The sequence below is a fragment of the Sceloporus occidentalis genome, unplaced genomic scaffold (assembly GCF_023333645.1).
Source record: "Sceloporus occidentalis isolate IW3139 unplaced genomic scaffold, rSceOcc1.0.p SCAF_5, whole genome shotgun sequence".
NCBI lineage: Eukaryota > Metazoa > Chordata > Lepidosauria > Squamata > Phrynosomatidae > Sceloporus > Sceloporus occidentalis.
In genome coordinates this window covers 12,867,166-12,889,615 of record NW_028316985.1, presented here as the reverse complement: position 1 = coordinate 12,889,615, position 22,450 = coordinate 12,867,166, and the positions used below count along the sequence as shown (strand labels likewise).

The window sequence follows — 22,450 nt, the reverse complement described above, 5'->3', positions numbered from 1 at the left end:
TACACTATGCTAACATGACAACATCTTTAAATATCTGAAGGGATGGTAGAAGATGAATCAAGATTGTTTTCTACTGCTCCTAGGATTGTGAGGATAGAAATGGAGATGAGGATCACAGATATTACTGGATTGTCACTTCTGGTTTACATTTTTTAAACAACTTTTATTTAAAATAGGTTGCTGGGGGCAGGAGGGGGACATACAATTATTTAAATGAGAAATTGTACTACTGTAAGCTGTTGGAGGGTAGGGCAGTGATTTGCCATTTTTTGATCAAAACATTCCCCCCCCCCCCCAGAGTTCAGGGCTTGAGAGGATCCTGGGGAGATTTGTGCAGCCCTTGAGCCACAGTTTGCCAACCACTGATTTCTAGGAAAGCTCAGCTACAGATCAAACAAGTAAAATCAACTTTAAAGACATATACTTGTTCTCTTAACACAGGTGCATAATGACAGGAGTCATGGCAAAGCAGGCTTAGAAGCAGCTACCCTTTCAAACTTTCTGTCGAGTTATTGCTGAAATAAACCCTGCCAATCCTCTTAGTTTATGGCCACCCTTCCCAAAGCAATCAAATTAACCCACTGGTGGCATCATTATGGTGTATGGAACAGCATTAGCTGGTATTTGAAGTATGCCTCCTGGCACGGCATCTGGGAATAGCCAGTGTGTTTGAGTCCACCCTGCAGGAGCCGCCAAGCAGGGAATGAACATAAATCTTGCCCATAGTCTTCTGCGAATAACACAGCCAGTACAAAAAGTTTTACCACCTTTTACGTTTACTTATCATATCTGCTAGAACTGTGCCTTCAGATTACTGCTTTATGATCTCATTCCAGCTGTAACTGAAGATGTTGGAGACTGAACTTGGGATCTTAAGCATGCAAAGTATACTGAAGATCCTTTCCGACTGCCCCAGTAACCTGGTGCCAACTATCTTCTCAGGAGGTGGATGTGAATCTATGCTGTAAGCATGAGCTATATGCTTGAAGCCCATAGCTGTCCTTGCAAATCTGTGAGGTAGAGACAGATGCTATGTGGACAGTATTTTAAGATATTTTTTGGTGGTGGTTGTGTGCTTTCATCAGCTCTCTTGACATAGCCTTTCTCTTAGGCTCTGAGAGAGTAGGATATGTCCAAAGCCACCGAGTAGGTTTCTATGGCTAAGCAGGGGATTTGAATCCTGGTCTCCTTGAGTCCTAGTCAAACACTATACCACACTAGCTCCTAAAGCTTCAAAATCCTTTTAGCAAATGTCATTGCTGCTGTTACAACTTCTATACATTGCATATTTGCATAGATTGTGATGTGCATAGTATATGTTTTTGGGGGTGTTTGAGAATCTGCACCGGGTTGTCTGGGTTTTTTTGAAGTAAGGCTGCCAGATGCCTCTTATTGTAAGGAGTGTCTCTTCTTTGAGGGCTAGGAAGCTAGCCTCTTATAGGGCTGCCAAGGGTCCCTTATTATAAGGGATGTCCCCTATTTGAGGGCTGGAAAGCTTTTCCTTGTATAAAGGTTGAATGAGATGCTAAAAAAAAATCCTGTATTCTTGAGTGTGGGCCCTTCATAAAGGTCTGCATCTTGTAATTTATAAATGTGAAAAATACGGTAATTTTACAAGGAAATACATGGCTAGGTTAACTGAAATCAGTGTTTTCATTTGGTATTTTGGACAAGATTCTCGGTGTTAAACTGACCTACATCCCCTCCCCACTAAATTAATTAATTCAGACTCTCCAGTATCAACTAAAAATAATCTTACAACTAGCAGCCAGGGACAAACAAACAAACAAACAAGATATATTTGAGCTTTTTGTGCCCATCTCATTTTCTGTCTAGCTGGAAGCTTTGTAGCAGTATTGGCATTGGAAGGATAGTGAAGGAGGGCTTGACAAACAGACTTTTGGTGTTTGGTTACATCAGCACATCTGCAGTAAATAATAAAATGTGAGCTCATAAAGAATGGCGTTCGGCTCCAACTGGTTCCATTGTAACCATGAGTGTGTACCTACTGACAATAGGCAAGGTAAAAAGCAGCTGCCTCCAGAATCGCTTACTGAACAACTGTGAAAAGCCAAACAGAGAGAAATGAGAAGAGCAGAGAAACCTGCATCATCAGCTCCTCTCACTGTGTAAAAGCATAGATTTATAGACCAAAAAGGAAATCGTAAGAAAAGTAGAGGCAGGGTGAAAAAAAAAATAAACTTATCCATGAATACATTTTGGAAGAAGCTTTCAGGTTATGTCTAGAAGTTTCACAATGTTTGCATTTACTTATTCAAGGCTTACCTTACCTGATTGTTTCACCTCACATGTTCATAAGTTAGTTCTGTTTAAAAAGCTTATTGAAACACTTTGTTTTGTTGTGTAGGGGCACAAATATTTTAATAGCTTTCTAAAACAAACTTTTAAATACCGGCTTCCTGACTGCCAACCCTGCATGTCAGGAATTTCAACTGTCTTTTATTGCTCTTTTGAAAACCTGTCAATGTTGATTTGAAGCCATGCTTCAGCTTCATTCTGAGTCCATTTTAAATATGAAAAACCCTTACTTAAGAAGGCAATGCAGAGGCTTTGATGTTCCCCATCAATAGTTTGCACTGAATGACAGGCTAAGAAGTGCATATACAGGTCAGTGGGATAGAGTCTTCGCCTGGATTCCCAGAGATTGGGCGGCATATAAATAAATCCTATTATTGTGATGAAATGCATTGTTTGTTTGTTTATAACATTTTTATCCTGCTTGTCACCCAAAAAGGCTTATATAAAAACCATAAAACAAGTCAGTCCCTGCCTAGAAACTTATAATCTAAAAAAGACATGACAGAAAAGTAAAAAGAGAGAGAGGAAAAGTAAGTGGTGTTTCAGCAGGACTGGTGGGATGTCTCAGCTTTCTGTCTCCTCCCAAATTATATTAATTCTTACTAAATATCTCCTTACAGTTCATTTGCAAAATTTTATGTGGACCGGACCTGTCCCTTTTTGCAACCATCCACCTTGACATATAGCTTTTCCTGCCATGCAAAATACTGCTGCCTATACAGAACAGTCTGTCCAAACCGACTAAAATTAGTGGAGGATAACTCTGATTCAAAATGAGCTCTGAAAACCCTTGAGTTACCTTGGGCATGTCACATGTTCCCAACCTCAGGGGAAAGCAATGACAGACCTCCTATGAGCAAATCTTGCCAAGAAAACCCATCATAAGTCAGAAATGACTTGAAGGCACACAACAACTCCCATTGAAAGAGCTAATTATTTATCATTTGGTTCTCTTTGTTTTCATTGAGCATTTGACCCCAGTTCCGCTGAAAGTAGTGGATATTAGCTCCCATGGAAATCAAGTCATCACATGTTTGTTCTATTTCCAATGGAGAACATACAGAAAGAGGACTAGAGCTCAGTGGTAAAATACCTACCAGAAAGTCTTAGGTTCAAACCCCAGCATTTCCAGTTAAAAAGAACAGGTAGCAGGCTCCAAGGGGCCAGTGTGGTGCTGTTGTTTGAGCATTGGACAAATAACTCTGGAGGCCAGGGATCGAATACTCATTTGACCATGGAAACTGACTGACTTGGAGGAGTGCAACAACAACAACAGCAGGCTCCTTCCAATGACCATGGGAAATAACTGCCAATAGGAGCAGACAGTACTGAGCTAGATAGAAAGTAGTAGGCAGAATTTTGTGTTCCCAGTGGCATCACTAGGGTTGGTGTCAACCCAGTCCAGTAACTTATGCTGTCAGCCTCCAAGCTCAGAGTTGTCAGTCCAATGGTCCTTCAAGAGTAGATTGGGTCACTATAGAAGAGAAAGGCTCTGGTCTATTCGTCACTGATAGCTGGTGGACCAGGGCACATGAAGGGACTTGTATATCCCGGGTTGTTCTAGTCTACTTGCCCTGTTTACAAGTCCCGAAGGTGTCCAAATGAGATTCAGTGATGTGTGAGGCCTCTAGAAGTTCACTGTGGCACACTGACAGCATGACAGATGGGTTTCTTGCTCCCTCTAGAGATATGCACCAGATCCTTCCCAGGATCTTCAGTCTCTGGGAGTCCTAGGCGGGATACAGACGGGAAAAAAGGGGTGTATTCATGACGTCATGAAGGTAGAGCCTTCAGACGGGCCTTACCTGAATGCCTCCATGAACACGCCCCCCGCACACCCCAAGCGGGAAGAAGCGGCATTAAAAAGGTGCTGCTTTTCTCCGCTTCTTTTCCGTTTGATGCGCAGCTGCGCAACTCCATCTGTAAGCTGCTGCACCAGTACGCCAGAATTGCTACGCCGCTAATTTAAGTTGCCCATTTAAAAGCTCCGTGTCTGCTGCGTCGCATAATGAGTCGGGGTCCTGGAACATGCGCAGTTTGCAGTCAGGCTTTAATTGCAGCGTCAGCTGCCATGCAGGTGTGGAAGCTGCAGCACAGCTGCAGCGCATTTTAAGACTCGTAACCCTAACCCTAACCCTAGAGCAACATGTACGCATGCGCTGCTTGGAAAGTTTGGACTTTAAAGTGAGCCCCTACACACATTCCTGTGCCATTTTCACCTAACAATAAAAACCGCTAAAACTGTAAATATTTACATATATACAAGGGAGGTGATGGGGGATGGCAGGGGGACAGCGGTGGCAGCGGCGACAGCTGTGGCTGTGCATTGCAGATTCAGCAAGAGCGCGGGGAACAAAAGAGAGGAGGCATCCATGATGCTGGTGACACTGGCAAAGTGCAAGAGGACAAGGATGCCAACACCAGCTGATCACCAGCTGGCAGGAGACCACCATTGTTCTTGGGCAGAGCGGGGGAAAAAGTTTTAAAGGGGCTTGGGCACTTTAAATGTGCACATAGGCTTTCTGCCGCCGCTGCTTAGCGCTGCAACTGCGCAGCTGCGCATCCGCCAGACGGCAAAGGAAAAAAAAAGCCCCGTTTTTGGCCGCCCGTGAGGAAGCTGCCTCTCTCTTTGCAGCGTCCTCCGAGGCGGCGGTTTGGAAACTGCGGGTCAGAAACGGCCCCAGCTGAGGCGTCTTCACTGCCCCCCATGTGGAAGCCCCATCTCCTGAGCCACGCCCCCGGGGTGGGCGGTCTGGAGGCTCCGTATTCAGCAGAATACACCTCCAAGACGTCTTCCCCTGCCCGTTTGTATCCCGCCCAAGTCTACCTCTGGAGAGGTGTGGCAGTACATTCCACAACGGACTCCCCCCTCTAAGGTGTCACCTGTTGTGGGGCACACACCCTGCACTACCCCAGTAATGTTTCTGCATATTTCTTGTTCTATATATGCTTACTCCAAAACTTTGGAGTAAATATATACTGTGCCTCATGAAGCCTACTGTGTCTGATGAAGAATTCGGTGGGATGCAATAGTTTGCGTGCTCTTTTTCCAGTCTAATGTCCTTCCTGTTAAATATAGTCCCTTACCTATTTTGTTGATATCACCCTATTATTGGACCCAGCAAGGGAAGAGCTGCCAGAAAACTCATATCCTTAATATTTTATTATTGTTCAGTTAATGTTGTTGTTATAAATATTATTAACTTTACTTATCCCCTGTGTTTTCCTCAAAATTGGGATTCAAGGCAGCTTACAGTTTAACACAAGTACAATTTAGCTAAAAATACACAAAGGTGAACCAAACTATTTATGATTTTACAGCAATTAAAAACATATGCCTAAAAAAGATAAAAACCAGTTCCTGAATTTGTAGAATTAGATGGTTTGAATGGGGCTGAGAGAGTGTGTTCTTGTAAGCCACATACAACACAAAGAATGAACAACCTGTTTGAAACATGATTTATACGTCAACTGCATTCAGCTAACTACTTTAATATAGTTATTGTGTTTGCCCCTGTTGTCACCCTGGCAAACACTGCAATTGTTAAGCAAACTAATTAATGCTGGATGTGACAAACAGGTCAACAACAGACACTTGGCGGCTCTGTTCCCAGGATCAGAAGAGTGGAAATGGCTTCCTTCCAGCAGTTCTGAAGGAAATGACACTAGGATGTGATAGCCATGAGGACAATGAATGCAAGAGTTGTTTTAATTTTGGAAAACAAGCCTTTGATCCAAGCATTGAGAGGTTTATGCAAAACATGAGAGGTTTCAAGGTCTATCTCTGTACCATCTAATCTAATCTCTATAACATCTAATGCTAGAAAAGAAGAAGAAAGAAAGAATTTAAACTAGTTTTAGGCAACTGCATACTCTCCATCTGTCTTCCTGTGGCAGGAATAGTCCTGATTAATCCTCTATCATGCCACTTTTCCAGCTGCTGCAAGTTTATCAGTGAACAGAATCATGCTGGTTACATGCAGGTCTCTTAACACCTGGCCCCCAGTCTTTCTAAATGAAATGAAATAAAATAAAGGAAGACACTTATCAGGTTATTTTTTAAAAAAATTCATGTACTTTTAATTATTTCTGTGTTTTTGACTGTTGGACTATGACTCTGGAGACCAGGGTTCGAATTCCAACTCGGCCATATAAACCCACTGGGAAAGACCTTGGGCAAGTCACATGCTCTCAGCCTCAGAGGATGGCAATGGCAAACCCCTTCTGAACAAATCTTGTCAAGAAAACGTTCATCTTAGGGTTGCCATGAGTTGGAAATGACTTGAAGGCACACAAGAACAACAATGTCTGTATTGCTTCCCAGCCTACTAAACATTGTAAAACTGAACTGATACTTCCTGAAATCCATTCGGATTGATTTAATTTTACAGTGGTTCCCAAACTTTGGTCCTCCAGGTGGTTGTTGGAGCGTTAGGTGTCAGAATTCTTGACTGTTGGACAAGGTGGCTGGGGATTCTGGGAATTCAAGTCCAACATACCCAGAGAACCAAAGTTTGAGAACCACTTTTTAAAAAGATGTTATGCCTTTCTCCTTACTTTCTTCCAGGGAACTCGGGTGTTGTGTACACAAAACTCAGCTTTATTTTCACATCAGCCCCGTTGCCTTGTCAGGTGTGTGGCTGAGCTGGGAATTAGACCTGCATCTCTGATTCGGACCCTTTTTATTGCCAGTCAATGTGAGAGGCAGCATCTCCCTGCCAGATTTCCCATTCCAAATTCTCCTTCTATTCCAAATTATCAACCAGGACATTCCTTTGCAAATAACACGTAAATGACCTACTCATTGTTTCCTTCCAAGGCTGTTGATATTCTTAGTTGACCTTGGCTAGTTATCCTAATTGTTCAGCTGAAAAATGGCTGCCACTGATTTTAAAGATTTCGTACTTCCTTAATTCTATAATCCATTCTTGGCATTATTAACTAAGCTAGCAGAAAAGGAAGAGAGGGGGAAAGAAGGAAGAAGCAAATTATTTTTTGATTATTCATCTCATCCTTTGCTCATCTGCACTGGGCCCACGGTTTTGATGAGGGTATGGGTGAAAGAGGGACAACCTATGACCCTCTGAGTGTTGGTGAACTTCAGTGGTTATGGATGATAGGACATGCAGACTAGCAGTTATCTTGAAGGGCATCATCTCTGCAGGCGGAGGTATCATAACTCTGCAGTAGAGCACACTTAATTTACGATTAGAAAGTTTAACTCCACAACCTCCAGCCAGAAATAGAAAAACTGAGATGTGATTTTTCATGCATTAAACCCAATGCATGCCCACCTCTTTCAAGTGGAATTCCTCCTTGCTGTCCTTCTACTGGCAGGTGAAGACCTTTTTCATTCTGACGGGTTTTTGCAAACTGACTGTTTCATGACAGTAGGGCTTTATTAGTGTGCAACATTATTGTTGTTGTTCTTATTATTGTTATCGCATTTTAAAGGATATATGTTAAATAGTTTTTCTAGGCAGTTCAATGGCACTTGTGAAATAATTCATATATAGCTCTTTTTTATTTTGTAAGCCACTTTGGAGAAGAAAAGGGGGTATAACCAAGTAAATACAATTCAGTACAATGAATGTGCAAACTCTGTGTGTGTGACTGGAGAATAAGGATGAGCATATCCTGTATCCTGCATACCCATTAGCATCTTAGATGTTCACATGTCCAGTTCAGACTTCTACAGTGGGGAGACCTTTGTGCCTGTGTTGATTCCCCACAGTCTAGCAGGCCAGCCCTACACAGAATAAAGTGTGGAGAGCCTTTTTTCCCCCCATTCCCGCCATATCACCCTAACCCCACTGCAGAGGCCCTCTCATTGCTTATTTCCTGACCCACCCCAGATCACCAACTGCTCAGAGTTCCAGGAGGGGACCTGGAGGGGAACCATAAAAAATAATCTCTAGACACCGGCATTTTGATGTTGGAACAAGGGTTGTTTCACAAGGGTGATTGGCAAGCTTCATAGGTCTTTAAAAATTAGTCTCAAAATGCCTTTTTATTGCCAAGAGGCAAATGCAGAGTAGTAACTCATATGGAGGCAATGGGCAGCCTCTTCTAAGAGTAGTAACCTTGCTGCATTTTATTAGCAGGAGCACTTAAGTGATGGAGTATTTGTAGAAGAACAAGATTCACTTAAAAGCATCCTTGCTATTTCAGATCCAATCATATCTTTTCTGCAGGCAAGGGGAGGCAAACATGTCAGATATCCTCCTCTCTTGAAACTTGCAGGGACTTTAGTTATCTAATGGGTGTCTTGTAAGAAGACTCAAGCAGTTACAGGTTGCATCTCTTATCTGAAATGCTTGGGACCAGAAATGTTTTAGATTTCAGACCCCTCACCCAGATTATGGAATATATTCATAGATATAATGAGATACCTTGGAGATGGGACCCAAGTTTAAATATGGAATTCGTTTATGTTTTGTATACACCTTATACACATAGCCTGAAGGTCATTTTATACACAATATTTCAAACAGTTTTCTGCAGGTAACAAACTTTGTGTACCATGAACCATCAAAAAGCAAAGGTGTCATTATCTCAGCCATTTTGGAATATTTCAGATTTCAGAATTTTGGATAAGAGAATATTCAACCTGTATCTCTTGGCATGAAGATTTATGAATTTTATTTCTATTTGATTACGGTCCAGTTTTGACAGGTCCAGGAGTATATATTCTGCCCCTGAGGCCTTCCAAGGACTGCACTGAAAAACATACCCAAAGAACAAAATAACAGCAACATATAAGCAAGCCTCCCCTTGTCTGGAATCCAGTTTTCATTTTAAAATAAAAAAGTTGTCTGTGTTAAATAGTGCAGTGCGGTCTGCAGCCTGTTGAGAAGCTGTGATGTCACTTCTGGGGCTTCCAAGAAAATCATTTCAACTTTTTATTTTTCTTTGCCAGAAAAGCAAAAGAGGTACAAGGGAATTCCAGGTCGTTGGGGCTACAAAATCAGCCTTGGGGGAACATGCTGGGGTCAATTTTTGACTATCCATGGTCTGTCTGTCAGACTGCTGCACATTCTTTTCTCATGCCTTGCTTGGTTCTATTTAATGTCTGACAAAATGGAACATATCTATGTTGGGTTGTAAACAGGCTCCTGTTGTTGCATGGTGCAACCACAGGGTCATCAGTGGTGGTGGAAAGCAGACAAAATTTGCCAGGTTTGAGCAATCTGTTTCTCCAGTGCCCGACTTCCTTCGTAGTTGCTGTGTCTGAAGCCTATTTCCTCCTACTGTTTTCTTCCATGTCAATGTTGTTACGTAGTTATGCTGGCATAGGACACCAACAGGATTCCAGTTTATGTGTAATCCTTGGTCTCTCTCTGTCTCCCTTTGGAAAAGGTCATTATGACTGAGACTCAAGTCTTGTCAGCTGGAGTTAAAAATAGGTTCCAGTGACTCAGCAGACCAGCATGGTTCCTTTCTCTGCTTCACAAAATAGTGGTGGATTATTATTTGTTTTCTTTCCCACAAAAGCCTCAGTGGCTGTCCTTCTTGTTTTCTATTAATCTTCCTCCGTAGCTTCCTTTCCCCCCCTATGGTGATGGGGCTGCTAAAAAACATGATAAACACTTTCTAGTTATTGATCTAGGGGCTGATGTTTTTTTTAAAAAAATAAATCAAAATGTGCTTGCTGTTTTATCTGAAAAGGATGTTTGTATTTAAACTGACTGTGTGAGTGCATTTTTTTTTAAATTGCCACTGCTTTTGGCTGGAGCATTGCAATGGGATCTCTTTGTTCATTTGTTGTTTGTTGTTGTTGTTTAGTGCCTTCAAGTCTTTTCCGACTTATGGCGAACCTAAAGTGAACCTATCATGGAATTTTCTTGCCAAGAGTTGTTCAGAGGAGGTTTGGCATTGCCTTTGCCTGAGGCTGAGTGAATGAGACTTGCCCCAGGTCACCCAGTGGGTTTCCATGGCCAAGCTGGGAATCAAACCCTGGTCTGCAGAGTTGTAGTCTAGCACTCAAACCACTACACCATGCTGGCTCTGTTCATCTGTTTCCAAGTTTTAATCAACTGTGCTTCTGCCCCTGTTACTGAATCTTACCCAGTAAGTGGGAAACATTTGAATTTTTCAAATTATTTTATTTGAAAACAAGTGAAGTTTTATCTCCTTAGCTAGAACAGGTGGTACGGGATTTGAAGGAACATCTCCATGGCAGGCACATGCACTGGGTAGTAGCATACTTAATGTATTTGACTACCATAATAAATAATTTGTAACACCCCCAAGAAAGGTGGAGTGAGTAGCACTCCAGGCAGGCCTCCCCAGGTTGCTTGAGTCAAACTTGTGATGCCACCATCGGAGTGAGGTGCACTCAAAGAGCTTCTGGAGGCATGTTGCCCTCTGCCAAGAGCCCAAACCTCCTTGTAGCCCTGAAAGCCAAGATTCTTAAATTGAGACTTTCGTACTTTGGCCTCATCATGAGAAGGAATGAATCTACAGGTCTTAAGCAGAGCAATGGAGGATGGGGGGGATTTGGAGATGCCTCATCCACGCAGTTGAAATGAGTCAAGGCTTGAGGGCAGTTTACAACAACAACCTTTCCACCCAAAATGGGACTTGATGCAACTTCTATTGCTTCTGGCCTCAGCCCTGAATATGCATGTTGGAGAGAAAGGCAGTGCCTAATGGAGAAAGGCATAAATAGTCAATTTTGGTTGCCAGGCCCATTGTTTGAGTTTTTTAAAAAATGATAGAGAAGTTGATCTCAGCAATAGTTGACACCAGCATTTCCACCAGACCCAGACTCTGGTGCGAGACAGACCACCTGAAAAGGGTGGCCTGCCAACAGCCTAATTCCCTCCAAAGGGAAGCTGCAGCCGCCAGATTGCGCGGCTTCCCTCCAGGGGAAAAAGAATTCAGAAAACCCAGGTTCTTTTAGCGCTGCAGGGCGGATGTAATGAGTACGCCAATGGTGCACTCGTTACATAAGCACCGTGTGGCGATGTGTGGACACCACATGCCGCTTACATCACAATGGCGGCGCCCGTATGGACAAGATACCACCATTATAGCATTGCCATGCAGTGCTAGGATTAGGGGCCATGCAGTTGCTGCATGGTCCCTAACCCTAAAATTGGCACCAGCATGGCACATTTGGGCCGTCTGTTTCAGCCCTATAACACAGTGAGGGCCTGGAAATATCCAGCCTAAGAGATTTATGCCTGCTTGTTAGGTTTCATTGTTTTTAGCACAGAGTTGTCTTTGTGGTTTAATAGCTGTGTTCCGCTCACTGGGACTCAATACATTATGGTTTACTGAAACAAACCAATCTTAAACCAAATTCTAAGGAAATGGCTTGTTTCAATTAACTGTAGTTAATGTTAACTGCAAATTAGAGTTTGGACATAATGGGAAACTGCAGTTAGGCTTTGAAAAAACAGAAACAAAGCCCCATTTCAGAAATGTTAAAACTATTGTTTAGTATGTATTGTTTAGTATGGTGTAGGGCAGGGGAATATACTGTGGGGAAAGTGCAGTGTGTAGGCCACATGTGGGCCATGGGGCCCCATTTTACACTCCAACAAAGCCATCATATTCCTCAGATTTTTGGCCTTTTTTAAAAAAAATTTTTTACAGGCAATTTCTCCTCCTTCATAAACTTATTAATGGCTTATAAATGCTGCAAAACACAGCCATTTAGCTACCACAACCCCCTCAAGGCCTCCACATATGTGAAAAAGCACACAGACAAATTGACCAAAAGAAAAAACAGAAGTGATGTGACATGACTTTCATTCACATTGGGCATGCTGGGGTGAAAAATGGTACTACATCTCTGCAGTTGCTCACTTCTTATGTAGAGACATCAGACAAGGCCATTACAAGATCACTAATCTAGAGAAATGGGGAGGATCAGGAGGAAGAAACTCAATAAAAGATAATTAATTACTGAGAGATTTTAGAGCTTAAATGCACAAATTTCCTGTAGACAAATTACAGTTAGAAAAGAAACCAGTATTTTATTACATTGTGATGAGAAACTTGAAAGGCACTCACACAGGGGAGATAAATAAAAACCACAGCGTTATGACATCTCTCTAAAAATCAGAATCCCTTGTTGGCTTCCCAGACTTAAGTTTGTACACTGAAGTTTGGAGTGCAAACTGAGTAAGTGAGTACTCTAAACATTGACTGCCACCTAGAAGCCTGCCTGGAAGACTTCCAGTTACGTGCTGGACATGACTTTGCTGCTGTATAAAGTTGCTGAAGGAGGTCTTTATGCAGGAATCCAGGGTCATTAGGTTCAAAGTGATGGAGTAGCATAGTTTTAGGGGTCACATGAATACCTAGGTTTCCTGGGTGTGGTCACCAAGGGTGTTTTAGAACTTCAATACTACTCTACACTCTACACCAGTTTGTTCCTTTTCTATTTATTGGGTAGAATGGTAAAGAGAAAGAGTGCTTAAAGGTATTTTTGTTATGATTCAAATACTCATAGAATCCTAGGCCTGTTACAGACAGGCCAAAATAAAGCTGCTTCGAGTCACTTTGGAGATATGATATTTCAATGATACATGAGTCCTAAGAGTCTGGAAGCTGCACCAAAGCTGCACTCCAGTCCTTAGGGCTGGAGCGTGGCTTTGGTGCGGCTTTTGGACTCTTAAGACGCATGCATCATTGAAATACCATACCTCCAAAGTGACTCGAAGCAGCTTTATTTTGGCCTGTCTGTAACAGGCCCTAGAGTTGGAAGAGACCACAAGGGCCATCCAGTCCAACGCCATTCTGCCATGCAGGAAATCTCAATCAAAGCATCCCCAACAGATGGCCATCCAGCCTCTGTTTAAAGACCTCCAAGGAAGGAGACTCCACTTCTCTCAGAGGGATTTTGTTCCACTGTCAAACAGCCCTTACTGTCAGGAGGTTCCTCCGAATGTTGGAGTGGAATCTCTTTTCCTGGAGCCTGCATCCATTGCTCCGGGTCCTAGTCTCTGCAGCAGCAGAAAACAAGCTTGCTCCCTCCTCAATGTGACATCCCTTCAAGTATTTAAACAGGGCTATCATATCACCTCTTAACCTTCTCTTCTCCAGGCTAAACATCCCCAGCTCCCTAAGTTGTTCCTCATAGGGCATGGTTTGCAGACCCTTCATCATTTTAGTTGCCCTCCTTTGGACACGCTCTAATTTCTCCACATCCTTTTTAAACTGTGGTGCCCAGAACTGGACACAATATTCCAGGTGGGGCCTGACCAAAGCAGAATACAGTGGCACTATTACTTCTCTTGATCTAGACACTATACTTTTATTGATGCAGCCTAAAATTTCATTAGCCTTGTTAGCTGCCACATCACACTGTTGATTCATGTTCAACTTGTGGTCTACTTGGACTCCTAGATCCCTTTCACATGTAGTTTCAGTCAGCCAGGTATCTCCCATCCTATATCTGTGCATTTTATTTTTCTGCTCTAAGTGCAGTACCTTACATTTCTCCGTGTTGAAATTCATTTTGTTAGCTTTGGCCCAGCTTTCTAATCTATTAAGATCATTTTGAATTTTAATCCTGTGTTGTGGGGTATTAGCTACTCCTCCTAGTTTGATGTCATCTGCAAATTTGATAAGTATGCCCCCAATTCTTTCATCCAAGTCACTGATGAAGATGTTGAATAGGGCTGGGCCGAGAACAGACCCCTGTGGGACCCCACTGGTCACTTCTCTCTAGGATTAAAAGGAGCCATTGTTGAGCTCTCCAGGATGAAAAGGACATTCACTTTTATTTATTTTAACTATACTGAAGTGGATGATCATAAACATCAAAATAAGTAAGTGGGAAATCCACTGACTTGGTAGAATTAAAAACTTCTGGTCCAACATGTAATTTGGAAACAATTGTAGTCTTGTTCCTTGGTGTTTCAGGGTTCCGGTAAAGTAGGATTTTCCCAATCCTCTCATGAGCCTAGAAGTGTAGAAGGTGCAAAGCAATTTGTCTTGTAACAAAATGAACTGCGGCAAATGTAGATCTCTGGTAATGTTTCAGAATGTTCCCAGCACTAATTGTCTCATTTTCCTCTTTGAGTATACAGAATGCATTAACTGAACAGGTGCTAACTACACCACTGCATATTTAATATGTGGTTTGTGGATTTTTTTTTTAAAAAAAACTTTTTTTCTTTTTGTTCCATTGCAGGGCTGCCAAAACGACTGTGCAGCTGGGTGTATGGGGGCAGCCGCAAAACATGTGACAGAGTCTTTCAAGGTACGTTATTTGCAAAAGCAGAAGTGCCTGAAGCTGTTCTCCTCTCAGTAAGAAACAGTTTCCTTAAAACGTAGAGAGGTTAGTTTGTCATCACCCATCAACTGGTGGAGGTTATGGAAGTGCATGAACACTGCAAGATTGGAGGTGTGGGGGTGAATTTAAAGGTACAAGTGCAGAACTGATCAAATAGTAGGGGTTGCATAAGGATAAGCAGGAATGTCACACTGGGGTGTGGGGCACACCAGATGACACCCTAATAAGCGGTTACACCACTGTTACCCAAACATCTTCCTTTTCGCAAAAATTGGCTGTGGCATTCCCCTACATCCCTTTAAAACACTGAAGAAATGTTGAGAAAGGAGAGGCCCCAATTTCTTTTTAAATAAAAATTTAAAATTTAAAGGGATTCCAGCTCAGCATTAGGAGGAACTTCCTGACAGTAAAAGCTGTTCGGCAGTGGAACACACTCCCTCAGAGTGTGGTGGAGTCTCCTCCTTTGGAGGTTTTTAAGCAGAGGCTGGAAGGCCATCTGTTGGGGATGCTTTGGTTGTGAGTTCCTGGATGGCCCTTGTGGTCTCTTCCAACTCTATGATTCTATGACTTAAACAAAAATTAATTTAATTGTTTAAAATTCTTGCAAAAATTTATTTAAAACCATCCCATCTTACCAAATTTTCATTTTAAGCACATGAAACAATGTACATATGATATTGTAACTTGAAGATATAATTTTAATTTTGCTAGTTGTTTATGTCGTACCTATTGCCATTATGTTCACTGATAAAATGGCATTATACGGTGGAAACTCATCTTACACAGGGGATCTGTTCTGGATGCCCCCACATAAGGGTAATTCCACCTATGCTGGAGCCCCATTCTTTGAATGGGGCTTATGCGCGCGGCGGCCCAGGAGCACGCGGGGCGCCATGGGCGCACACCCCATTCATCTGAATGGGACGTGTAGCCCCTTGCTCCCTGCGTGCTCCCCATGGCTTGAGCGCATACGCTCAAAGCCGCGTATAGTGTGCCTGCATATAACGCGGGTGCACTGTAATTTACAAGTAACATTTGTTCAAAAAACATTACTAAGGATTCTGTATGGTGGGGTATGGGAGGAAGTCAATGAGGGCTGACACCATGAGTTCCCACACCAGGTGACCCCCAACCCCAGTGATGCCACTTAGGATAAATAGAGAAGATTCCTGCTTCCCCCCCTCTTTTAAAAAAAAACCTAGATGGCTGATGTTGAAAATGTTGAACTGGATGGTGAAAATGAGCCTAAATTATATCTATGTAGTTGTTGGAAACAATCTGAAGGCACAACAACAAAGTGTCCAAAAGTTCTGTACTGTCATATATACTAACAATGATCTCCCCTTCTGAGTGCCAGCTTTCATTTAGTCACAACAGTAGTGCTAAAAATGTAGCCAAAATAGGTTGTGGATGTGGAGGTGTAAAGTTATGTGTAGCCAAAAGAATAGTATAGTAATTGCACTAAGAATACAAAGGATATTTGCAAATGCAATTGCAAGATACAGAAGTACTGTAAAAAAATTACTAGCAAAAAATAACTTTCAAGTTCTGCTCTTGATATATCACATGACTTTATGTATCCTATAAGTATCTTGCACTTAGGACTTCTGTTCTAATGCAGAGGAAAGAAGAAGTGGTGCTTCACAATACACAATTATAGCACCATGATTAATTGCTGTGGTTGTATCCTATGAACTCTTAGAGTTTGCTGTACAGGGAGGGAGTATCGAGAATTTTCATGCACAAAATTATAATGTCTCATCAAACTATAAATCCCAGATATTCTATAGAATACAACAATGGCAATTAAGGTGGAATAACAGTGGTGTAAATACATGGAGTGAAAGGGCCCCAGGAGAGAGAAATACAATAAACTCAAAACTTTGCCAGAATAATGTGCTGTTTATTGCAACCGTGGATAATGTCTTCCCCCCTCAAGCCTCCTGCTTCAATAATACAGAAGGAGGCTCAGATAAACCTTTCTGCCTCCCCCACCAACCACCAGAAAGTACAGTTGGTCCTCCACATTTGTGGTTTTGACTTTTGTAGATTTGATTATTTGTGGGTTTCATTAATATGCTCTCTCTAAGAATCTCTAGGTCCTCCAGCACAACTCTGCCAGACATTGACCACAGAGTTGTTCTGGAGAACCCAAAAGTGCCTAGAGAAAAGACAGAGGATACAAAGAGACAAGGAAGTACTCAAACTGTGTGGGTGGTGGGATGTTTTGTCTAGATAGTGGGGTAAGTCAATGTAATGATATATGTGTGTCTTTGTGGGGGTTTTTATGTTGTTAAATGTGATTTTAAAAAATTTTTATGTCAATAAATTTTTTTAAAGTCCCTAGAGAAAACACTTCTCTGGGCATTTTTAGGTGATCAACTTCAGGCAGATGTTGGCCATAGAGTTGCACAGGAGTACCTGGAGATTCTTAGAGAGGACCTGGAGATTCTTAGAGCCCCAGAACAGGGATTTGGGCTGTGCATCATCTGGACTCCGCACCAGGAGAATGGGCATTTTATTTGGCCTCTGCAAACAGGACCAAAGTAGATGTGCTCCCAGGTATTGCTTTTTTAACAGAAAATTTGGTACCAGAGACACAAATAACATAGACACCTGAAAAAGAGAGCCACTCAACATGGTTCAGCAAACTTTTTATCCAAAACTAGTAATATGCTCACATGAAATGAAACAATTAGGTAAGGTAAGCCTTGTATAAGTAAACAAAAACATTTTCAACCTTCCAGAGACCACTTGAAAGCTTCTTTTGAAATACAGTAGTCCCTTCATTTTCGCGGGGGATTAGTTCCGGACCCCACCCACAAAAATGGAAATTTGCCTACATTTAAGCACCAATGACTTAAATGGCAGTGTGTGCCCCATTTTGTCCCCCTCCATTTGTCGCCTGCAAACAGGCAAGGAACACAGAGTTTAACTCCGCAAAAACGGAGGGGCGACTCCAGAAGAGATTGATTATTTATTTATTTATTTATTTATTTATTTTACTTTCGTAAAGCCTAGTTCCATAAGTTGTGGCCAGATTTACTGATTTATGGGTTTTTAAAAAAACATTTTGGAAGGAGCTGCTGAGACAGGCTACCCTGCTTTCTCCTTTTCTCTCCATCTTGATGGTCACAGAACTCAGTAAGGAATTCAGTAAGGGATTCAGGAAGCTGCTCCTGCTTATGCTGCCATTGTAAACATGGCCACAATAGGGTCAACTGAGGTAGCATCCCATTCTTTCCCCACACAAGGTCTTTTTTTTGCATTTTTGACTGGAGATGGTGCAACCCAGCACTGAAAATCTGTTTCTCCAGCCCACCTTTGCCATTTCCGTAATGCTGCTAGAAAACTTCCAGCTACACAAAAGACAAGAAGAAAAAGTGGGAGGCTGGGCAGGCATAAAAATAATCTTCTTTGTCAGATTCCTTGTTAATTATGGCCTGGTACAGACCGCCCAAAATTAGGGCTCGGGAGTGCAGATTATTCGCATGCTCCCAAGTCCTAGTATGCGACACTGCCACCATTATGGTGGCCTCCCATCCACATGGGGGCCGCCATGATGATGCAAGCATGGCGCAACATCCACACGTCATGGCACCATGCTTGCATCATCAACGAGAGACAGTGCACCAATGATGTACTCATGGTGTCTGGCATAGGAACCCAAAAGGACCTGCTTTTAGCAAATTCTTTGTGGTGTGGAGGGATGCCACACGGTTTGGCTGCTGCGGTGTCCCTCAGTAGCAAAAATGGGCACCTCCAGCCCACCCTTTCAGGGCGGTCTGTCGAGCCCCAATGATCGTAACTGCAGAAATGAAAGTTAAAAAGCAGTTCATCACCAGCCTAGTTCCATAAGTTGTGGATGAAGCTGTGTTTAATTTGGTTGACTTCAATAGTCATGCTCATATTTTAGGAAGGCTCATTTGGCAACCACACACCACATTTTTAGGAAAAGAGTTAACATATATATTAATGTTTAACAAAGCTTTTATCTGTAAAGACAATTAACCATAGATATTGACACCAGACTTATGCTGAACGAAGGTTATGTGTTATATTCCAATATATTTGTATTTTGGTTTTAATATTATTTTTTAAAAGGATGGTATGTTAGCTGGCTTTATTTCAGATTTTAAATTGTATTGTGTTTTCATGTTGTAAGCTGTTTGGGGAGCTGTTTTGGTTAAAAAAAGAGGTTAGAAACATATGAAAGAAGTGAAACTTGCAATAATTGGAATTCTTATTATCGTTATAATGCCATTGTGTTGTCTGTGTACACTTTATAATGCTTTGGAGTAAATGAAAATGATTCTGGCATAAGTTCGTTATTCATGCCAAAGCTCTGTTGAAAGGATATTAGAAATTCATACAAGGGCTGTTTTTCATACAAATAAAAATATGAATAGTCAATTACATTTCCAATAATTCTTCGCATGATAACCAGTGACCATAGTGCATGTCTTGGAACTAAATATTTTCTTAAAATCAGCATGTTCTCCCAGTTCATATCCAAGGTCACTCTAGTTTTCATTTCTGGGTTTGTAGTACATATGTGTACATATTTGTGTTTTTTCTTTTAGATAAGGCTGGGTATAAATAGGAAATGGAAAAGTACAGCCTGCATAAAGCAGTGTGGAGACCTGTTATGCAACTAACTGGCATAATTTTATGTGCTGTAAGGAATGAGGTGGTTCAAGTGGTTAAGACGCTGACTCCATTGATTGCAAGATCGGCAGGTTCAAAGCCTGAGGGCCGTATGATGGGGTGAGCTCTCATCACTAGTACCAACTGCTGCCAACCTAGCAGTTCGAAAGCATGCAAATGCAAATAGATAAATAGTTATCACTTGGGTGGGAAGGTAACAGCATTTGGTGCAATCATTCTAGCCACATGGCCACCAGAGCAGTCTTTGGACAACACTGATTCTTCAACTTAGAAACAGAGATGAGCACCACTCCCTAGGGTAGGTTACGACTGGACATTCATGTCAAGAAACTACCTATACCTATCTCTAAGAGTTCTTTACAAGTTTGTTTGTGTGGGGAACCACAAGAGAGGTTATACTGGTACCATACTTGCTTTTTGTGGGCAGGCAAAGACCCTTTTTTTTGGGCTGGCTGCTATCGTCATCGGTGTCATCATCATCATCATCATCATCAACAACAACAACAACAGACTTCAGTGGAGAGTTATAATAGCTTTAATTAAAACTTAACATTCAAGCCAAAATAATAGAAGAGTGATAGATTCCTCTCTGATTTGCTCTTGAGAGTACCTGGGCTCTCTAGAACTACTCTGGAAGGATGTGGTGAAAAGCTGTTCTCCATGATACAGTTGGATATTTAGATCAGAGCCACATGGCGCATTTGTGACATAAGTGATGTGCGGTGCCATACAGACACCACATGACGCTTATGTCACAATGATGGCACCAGAGTACACGGGACTCCGCCATTGTTACGGTGCCACTCCATACTAGAGTTAGAGACCGTACAGTTGCCATGCAGTCCCTAACCCTAGTATCGCTGGGAGTAAGCCGCATTTGGGAGGTCTGTACCCCGCCTTTGCTTCCAGGGAGAGTTCAGGCTTGATCTGTTCAAGGATCCATTTGATTGTCTTTTTGGTTGTCCTTGGTATCTTCATCACTATTCTCCAGCATCGTATCTCAAATAAGTTGATTTTCTTCTTATCTATTTTCTTCACTGTCCAGCTCTCCCATCCGTACTTGGTGATAGGGAATAGAATGGCTTGGATAAGTCTAACTTTAGTGCTTAATTGTATGTCTCTACACTTTAGAATCTTGTCTGGTTATTTCATAGCTGCCCTCCTTCTGATTTCTTGACTGCAGTCTGTGTTCTGATCAATGTTTGATCCAAGGTATGGAAAATCTTCAACTATTTCAATCTAAGTATACCAGCATTCATAATTACTCAGCAAGAGACACAATATTGGTCTGCTGAATTCCACACCCTTTATTAAGTTATCTTCCCTCTCGTCTTTGTCTACGAAAGTACAGAGTATTTTAAAGCAGGGGAAGGCAAAGAAGCGTGCCAGTGGAAAGGACAGATGGTCTCGCAAGAACAAACCCTTAAACACACACACACATACACCGAGCCAGCAGACCCTAAAGTCTTAGCACTAAGTACTGCCATGCCTTATGGCTCTGTTACTTAACTTTGTATTATAGGCAGACTCTGGCAACAGCCAAGCTTGGCTGACAATATATTGCCCCCTTCTGAGAGCCTGTCATTATAAGTGATGCTGTAACATAGAGATTCCTCCAAGCTTAAGGCCAGTCTGGAAATGTCATTTGCTTTCCCTCTTTGCTCTTTGAATCTAATGTCTCTGACAATGACTCACAAATTTTAAAAAATGAAACAAGCTAACAAGCAGATACCCTTAAGTGCAACAAATTAATTCTGTGACTCCAGGCACATTTTGGCTTAATACGGGATGCGTCCACACATACAAATTCTGGAATTTGTAGTATGGTGAGATATTTGACCTGGTCTGTTAAGAGTTCCAGTGCCTCACCAAACTACAATTCCCAGGATTCTGTAGGATAAGGTCAAAAAGTGGTGTCAAACTACTTTAATTCTGCAATGTGAATAAGCCCACAGCCTGATAGAAGAGGAGCACCTTAATGATCCTTGTGTAACCTGGCCACACCAAAAACTACCCAGTTTTTCAAAGACTTTTTTGTAGCAGGGATTAAAAAAAACTACTAAAATTACTCATTGCTTTCTTTGAGAATGAAATTAGCAATGAATTACATCCCTAGTTAACTCTGATTTATTTCCTTCTCTCCAAGAAGATTGTTCCATTTTGTGGAGCTGATTACCTCTTTTTAAGGCGCTTGAATTGTGACAGCAAGGTCCATCAAGACCACTGCATTAAAAACTATTTCACTTCTTAATTCAATGGAAAGCCACAGGCATAAACAAAAAGCCTCAACAGGTGTTTGCAGTCAGCCCCAAGGGATTCCCTTGCAGGATAGAATGTGCTCCAGTTTTGTTCTTTCTTCTCATGTTACTCAGCTATGCCAACATCAGCAGGATGTTCTGTGCAGACTAAATCCATGCAGGCTGCTTATATATCACATGGTGGCCCTGTGCAAAGAAATTTCTGTGTTCAGCTCAGAAACTGAACATGGAGAGAATCTCACCCAACCCCCATTCACCAAAATAAACTGCTAACCAGTCTATCAGAGCATTGACCAGGCTTGGGCAAGATTAGAACTTGGAAGATTTACTATAGTTTCCAGACCATGGCCATGCTGCCTGGGGGATTCAGAAAGTTGCAGTTTTAAAATGTCCAAGCATTGGACTGGAGAGGCAGCTGAACAACCATTTGATTTGCTAGTACATATACTTGCCTTTTCCGTTAAAAAACCAGGAAGAAGCTGGGTTTCTACCACATCTGGGAAATTCCCTCTTTTGATACTTCATCTGCTTTTTTGTGTGTGTGTGTGGTTTTTTTGCCACTGAATGATGTGAATTTTCTGCAGCCATGATTTTGCCTAATTTTATATGAAAAATAGATGACTCTGGAGCACCAAACTAAAGTGGGCATTTTATATGTTCTTTAGAAGTTTCATACATTTCAGTCTATTGAGCATAGGAGTTCCCATCTGCCTCAGCACAGAGATAGCTGGAGGCATTCCGCATTTAACAAAGCCTCTGACAGTGAAGGTCCTTTTTGTAATGTCTTTTTATGCATCTAGCCCCCTTTTTCTTCTTCATCATTTGTCCAGATGAAAGGGTTTTTTTAGAAGCACCAGCCTTGGGAGGATGGTGAAGGAGAATGCCAGACCTTTGGTGACAGTCTGGAGGAGCAGTGTCTGCAGTATGCAACACAAAAAAGCCTGAGCTTGGA

At 41.9% G+C, this 22,450-nt stretch overlaps 1 protein-coding gene across 4 annotated transcripts in view; it reads left to right on the top strand.

Annotated features, from left to right (window-relative positions):
* The window catches only part of LOC149311665 (branched-chain-amino-acid aminotransferase, cytosolic-like), a 104,620-nt gene that overhangs the window by 28,177 nt on the left and 53,993 nt on the right, over positions 1 to 22,450 (top strand). For 3 of the 4 annotated variants that reach the window (XM_089527617.1, XM_089527615.1, XM_089527618.1), the window contains exon 2: positions 14,471 to 14,539. In XM_089527617.1, coding sequence (XP_089383743.1) covers positions 14,471 to 14,539 — 69 coding nt within the window. Of the gene's footprint in view, positions 1 to 14,470; positions 14,540 to 16,912; positions 17,135 to 22,450 lie in introns of those variants that run through there. The other variant, XM_089527619.1, reaches the window with a different exon arrangement.